Below are 6124 nucleotides of genomic sequence, written 5' to 3'. Positions count from 1 at the left end.
GGGATAAGGTCTCCCCCGAGCCTCATTTTCTCCAGGCTAAACAACCCCAGCTCTCTCAGCTGCTCCTCACAGGACTTACTCTCTAGACCTTTCACCAGCTTTGTTGCCCCTCTCTGGACATGATCCAGCACCTCAACATCTTTCCTAAATTGAGCGGCCCAGAACCAGACACAGGACTTGAGCTGTGGCCTCACCAGTGCTGAGTACAAGGGCACAATCCCTGCCTTGCTCCTGCTGGCCACACTGTTGCTGACACAGGCCAGGATGCCATTGGCCTTCTTGGCCACCTGGGCACACCCTGGCTCATGCTCAGCCTCTGACACCAGCACCCTCAAGTCCCTTTCTGCTGGGCAGCTTTCCAGCCACTCTACCCAGAGTCTGTAGCACAGCCTGGGATTGTTGTGACACAAGAGCAGGACCCGACACCTGGCCTTGTTCAGCCTTTCTGTTGGCCTCTATCCATTGGTCCAGCCTGTCCAGATCCATCTGCAGAGCCTTCCTGCCCTCCAGCAGATCAATGCTCCTGCCCAATTTAGTGTTTGCATACTGAGGGTGATAGTACTACATCATCTAACCTCTAGGCACCTAAACCAGTTATTGGACCTGGTACTGGCTGGTGGCCAGTTCTTTCTTACTTGTTTAAAGATTTAGAGGCATTAGATTAGAGAAGTCTTCACTTCAGCATGAGGTACTCACTCAAAGCAGGCAAAGTCAGGCTCCTTTTTGTGACTTAAAGACTTTATGGCCTGGAGAAAAGATTGTCAAACTGGAACAGTTTCTGAAGATTGGTCCTAAGGTTGATCCTAAGAACTTTTCTCTTAACAGATGGATACTGATCTTCCTCTTCCAACTCTCTGGGTTAAATTCTCACTCACAAGCATCTATTCTTGTCATTTTTCTTCCTAAGCAGATTGGTGATCATGTTTTCTTCCTCTCTAAGATCTCTCCAGCTAGTAGGCTGCAGCATATTCACTTCTGTACAGCAGAAACCAAAGCAGTTTTTGAAACTTTTTTTCTAGAACTATGACATCTGAAGATTTGAGATGTCCTTCCATCTATGTCCACGCACAGCTATGCTGTAGATGAGATTTTTGAAGATCTGGTTTTGATTCTATGCATGGAAAAGGAGATTTAATCTTCCTATTCCTAATTGTTTAACTGTATTTTCAATACAAAGAGTAATCAGTCTCCTTGTGATTTATGATGCAACCGACTCAGTTTTTCTGGGTTTGGTTCATTGTTTTGTTTTTTTTTTTTTTTAAATATAAAATACTTAGGAACTTTTTAATTTTGAGATTTTTTTTTTTTTGTTATACAGCAAGAAGACTATGCACAAGATATAATGATTCTAAGCCAGCATTTTCTTTGGGTGCTGTGCATTGAAACTTGACTTATTTTCCATTATTTGTCTTTCTACAACTAGACAAAAAATATTATAAAACAGAAAAATTGTAATAGCATTCTGGCAAGTCTAGTTTATATGGTACAGTACATTGTCAGAAAAAAAACCCAAACAACTAAGAAAATGCAGAATGGCTACAAGCCTACTAATATGATTTAGAAACTTTTTGCAGAAACTACATACAACATGCTATCAAAACTGTAAATACGTATTCAGTATTTGTGTTTTATAGAAAATTTTATAAATATTAAAATTTAAGAGAAACAATATGGAATAAAATGCACTAGGAAACTGATATGTAGACAAAGGTTTATTTACACCATACAACATTTTAAATATTTTATACACAGCTGCAGCAGAGAAAGCTGTTCTGAGCTTTCCAGAGAAAACTGCAATAATAAAGATGTGAAATATATTATTCATATAAAAGTGAGATTATTACTTTATTGCATTTAAAGCAATGAAGAATGTAGCTCAACAGACATTCATTTAATGACAAAAACTTTGCTTTTATATTATAAAGTAAAAAGTGTAGTAATGGCCAAACAGACTGTTATAAACTTTAAAAACTGCATAAATATATACATTGTGCTTCATGGTGAAGTTTTTTGAAAACTAAACCAAATGAAGCTGTTACAACATGAATCGTTGCTTGAGGTTTATCTATAAAGATTACCTTACAAATCCATTCCACGGGTACTTACAACACACGATGGTAAGAATTGTACACCTGGTTCTCCACTAGCTGCACTAGTGGGAATATACTGTACGAAAAAAACCACTGACATTTGGCACAGGAAGAGCCTGACATAAAGGAATTGCAATGTTCAGACAGGAGTGTCAGGATGGTCAGGATTCCCAAAGTCTTTTTATTGTCAGTGCAATGAATTATTTTTACTTTGTTTCTGTTTTGTTCAGTTCATTTTTGTTAAACTTCTGTTTGAAAGTCACCTTCTTGCACGTCTAAAGGCAAGTTCAGACACTTCTCCCATTCTGCTGGTCTGAGTTCTAAAGCATCTTTTGCCTCTGTGTCTAATACATTTATCGTTGTATAGTGTTGGTAGTCACCTGTGGTTTTGAAACTGTCCCATGGAGCCTTGCTCGGTCCTGAGTTCTCCTGAAGACCAAAGAAAGAAGAATTAAAATCAAGGATGAAATAATGCAGTTTCCATTTATAAAGCTGGTGGTTGACGTGCTCTCATGAGACACAGAAGCTGGAGAGGGGAAATGGCTTTGCAGGGAGCCAGGCTGGCGGGTGCTCGGCACTGCTGCGACTCTTTCTCTGTGAACAATCAACACTTTGGCAGGCTCCTCACCTGAGCTGCCAGCTAAGCCCTTTCTTTCTCAAGAACCAATGTGTGAGGAATGGCTGAGAGATCCAGTACCAATAGGCATCTTTCTAAGAGAGGGAGAAAAGTGAGAGAAGAGTGTAGAAAAGAGGGAGAAGAGAAAGGAAGGTAACTGAGAAGAGTTTGTTGCCTGAAATATGGAGTGGTTTGAAACAGAGACTGCCGGCTGGATTTTAAATTGTGGCAGGTGCATGGCAGAATGACAGAAACCTTGAAAATGCTGTGAGAGCCACCTTGCCTTACAGGCTTTCATGTAAATTAGGATTAACAGACTGAAAGGTGGTTATTTTCTACAGAATGATTTTTTTTTTTTTTAGTGCTAGGTTTTATAAGGTAAAAGGATTTATGGACCATTTTAATTAGAGATTTCTGCTGTAACACGATGAGTAGGATTTAGTTGTTAAAATCCAATATTTTTGCACCATCTAAGATGCCTCTGGACTTTCCACTTGATCTCCAACTGTCTTTCATGAGAGGCGCAGGTCTCCTTTGAGTCCTGTATCATTGCTGCCTATACTGTGCTGTAAACCAAGACCTCTGTCTAAAATAGCCTGAGATGCCTATATTTAGGTACCTGGATCACTCTCTGACTGTATCACAAATAGAGCATCCCTCAAGGCAGCTTTAATTAGCAGACCTTTCGAAAGCACAGCACCAATGTGAAACAGAGTAAACACAACTCTTCCACTGAGATTCCCTTTGAGATTTGAATTAATTCAAAAATAGCAATTCTCAAGTGAATAGCAAATCTCAAGTAGGGAGACAAATGAAAACTTTATATGTCAGCTGATCTCAAAAGGGGGAGTGAGTAAGAACTTGATACAGAATAACACATATCACAGATAAAGGTTCATCAAAGAATCAGGGCTAAATTTCTGCTGGATTAAGATGATGTAAATGATGCAAATCCATTGGCCTCACATCTGCTTAATACCTCTTCTTCAAGTCTGAGAGTAGCTCTTCTGAAAAAGTTATAGAATACAATGATTCTAGCTCAGTTCCATTTCATATACAATTTTCACATTATAAAATTATTACTAATCAAAATATTACTGATAAAAATATGTCAGACTACATTAGCTGTTTTAATTAAGAAGAATCAACTATTTCCTTGCTCTCGTTATCAGATGTAGTCAGGGTGTTATGCATGTGTGTATGAGTGTGTGTGTATAAATTTGAATTACGATGTTAGCAGCCTCAGCTCAGGATGATTTAATTTTTGCTTTTCCCATGGTAAATATTTATAAACCTATTATGGAAAAGACATGGCATTACAGAGATCTAATGTGCTTTCTGGACAATTGCATGTATAGGTACATTTATCTGGACTTGTTTGTAATATCTAATTTATTATCTCCTTGCCTAGCTAGAGGAAAAGCCTTATTGATCAAATTATATCAGTGAGCTGCTTTCCCTGTATAAAGGCCCTTAGACACAGTAGGCACATACAGATTTGAAAAGTATTCCCTACAGCTCAATTACTTGTCATCTATAATGATGTTAGTGAGTTAGTTATCGTCTATTGTAGAATGCAATGAGTCTTGTCATAGGTTGGATTACTGAAAATAGCTTTGGTTCTCATTTCTGAGGTGTCTAAAGGTGAGATATTCCTGGGAAATGTACTGAAGTCAAAAGCTCTTGTTTCATTGTTGTTGTTTAGGATTCACCATATTTTAAATATAATAGAAGGACACTTACCATACTGCCTGATTTTGGTACATCCCGAAATCTGTCCAGAGTCTGAAATTTCTGATTTAACTCTTGAAACAATTCCATATGCCTCTTTCTTGTATGCATGACCTTCTGCAAAATGGAATATACTTGCTTATATTTATAATTGAATCTGTTTAGGTTTGTTTTTTTTTTTAAGAGAAGCATTACTTTTTCCAACATAATAAAGTAAATTGAATTTGGAAGGGCCATCTTTTCCCTACAGATTTGAACAATGGAAGTGAATTGCCCTGGCCTTTCTCTCTACTGCATTTAAAGTTCCTCCTGCATACAAGAGACTGTTTTAACCCTACGTTTATTGAGTTGCCGAAATTAGGGGGCAGTGTTTTTATGCTAGCTTGGAAGTATCCTGAGAGTAATGGCAGTTTCTCAGAAGAATATTTCTCTTGCATATCAAGAATATTCTCTAGAACTTCTGTTTTCAGTTGGATGCTTATATTTTAATTTCTATAGGAGAGCAAGAGCACTTTTTAGTAGTTCCTGTTGGAATAATTTTTATGAGAATGCTGATCTCACGAAATCTTGGCTCAAAATGGAAAATCCCCAAATGTTATGTCTTTTTAATTAAACATCTTCTTGTCATTCAAATCATCATAAAATGCAGTTGAAATTGCATTCATATTGAGAAAAGTAGGCACGTTTTTTCAGTTTTACTTGCTTTCTTATTTCATGGACAAAGAAATTGGAAACCACCCTCCCTCTAGCCCCATGCAAAGGGCACTCTTCCACAGAAACTAATTATATGGCACTCCTGTGGAAGAGGGGGAGACCCCAAAGAGTCCCTACAATATTCACACCTCAGCGCACAGGCCTCAGCCATGTATCTGCCTGGGCAGCTACTTGGAGAGTGAAGCGTGTTTTCAAGCCTAGATTCTAAACTATGCCCATCAGAGCTGTTTTCAAAGGAATTCATGCTGGGTTATGGATTCAGAGCAGCCTCTGAAGCCAAGCTGAAGGCTGCTTACTGTTTGACCAGTCTCATGGTTTTGTGGTCTGGATGGTCTGGGGCTGGGAGGGTCTGAGTATGCTTCACGTCAGTTCAACAGTGGTGGATGGGCCTGGCTTTGCTTTTCTTAAGATTTGTAACTAGAACTTGGATTACAGCCAGGGCAGCAGCCAGGAAAGCTGACAGATGAGGTGCAGGACACAGGCCTTTGTGCAAGTCCTGATTTTGTGTAAAGCCTGATTTTCCCTGGAGTCGTGAGTGAAACCCTGCAAACTTATATATGTTGTGCCTGAGTGTGACCCTTTCCATGAAGTTACACTCCTGCCAAATCTAGGTTAGTATTTTTTGAAATGGAGTGACAATAGCTGACTCTCAGTATTCCTGTATCAATGCCAACTTTATCTTTCATTTGCATTATGCCTTTAGAGATTTCATGAAATGTGGCTGCTCTTTTAGCCAGGCATTTCTACTGTGATGTTGTAATATGCATATTAACCTTAATACAGCCACACAGTAGCTAGAGAATTTGTTCACTTCTCAGAAAAGGAGTTTGGCAATATGTCTCACAAAAGAGACATGAGACATCAGCAATTAAAGACCTATTAACTTGAGTAGTGGGGTGAATAAGGGAAAACCTTTTGCAGTATTTGGTAATAAACTCCTTGCAAAAGGTAATTTAACTAGATATAGCTATCT

General features: G+C 38.7%; 1 protein-coding gene across 1 annotated transcript in view; it reads right to left on the bottom strand.

The window, feature by feature from the left end:
• Positions 1–1699: 1699 nt before the first annotated feature.
• The window catches only part of ADGRB3 (adhesion G protein-coupled receptor B3), a 447155-nt gene continuing 442730 nt past the window's right edge, over positions 1700–6124 (bottom strand). Inside the window, exons 29-30 of the mRNA XM_058835068.1 lie at positions 4450–4554; positions 1700–2519 (exon numbers count right to left, since the gene is read on the bottom strand). Of these exons, the coding sequence (XP_058691051.1) occupies positions 2331–2519; positions 4450–4554 (294 nt within the window). The 3' untranslated portion in view covers positions 1700–2330. The remainder of the gene's footprint in view (positions 2520–4449; positions 4555–6124) is intronic.

Source organism: Poecile atricapillus, chromosome 3 (genome assembly GCF_030490865.1).
Source record: "Poecile atricapillus isolate bPoeAtr1 chromosome 3, bPoeAtr1.hap1, whole genome shotgun sequence".
Taxonomy (NCBI): domain Eukaryota; kingdom Metazoa; phylum Chordata; class Aves; order Passeriformes; family Paridae; genus Poecile; species Poecile atricapillus.
Note: the sequence above shows the minus strand (reverse complement) of the source record. Positions and strands in the feature narration are given on the sequence as shown.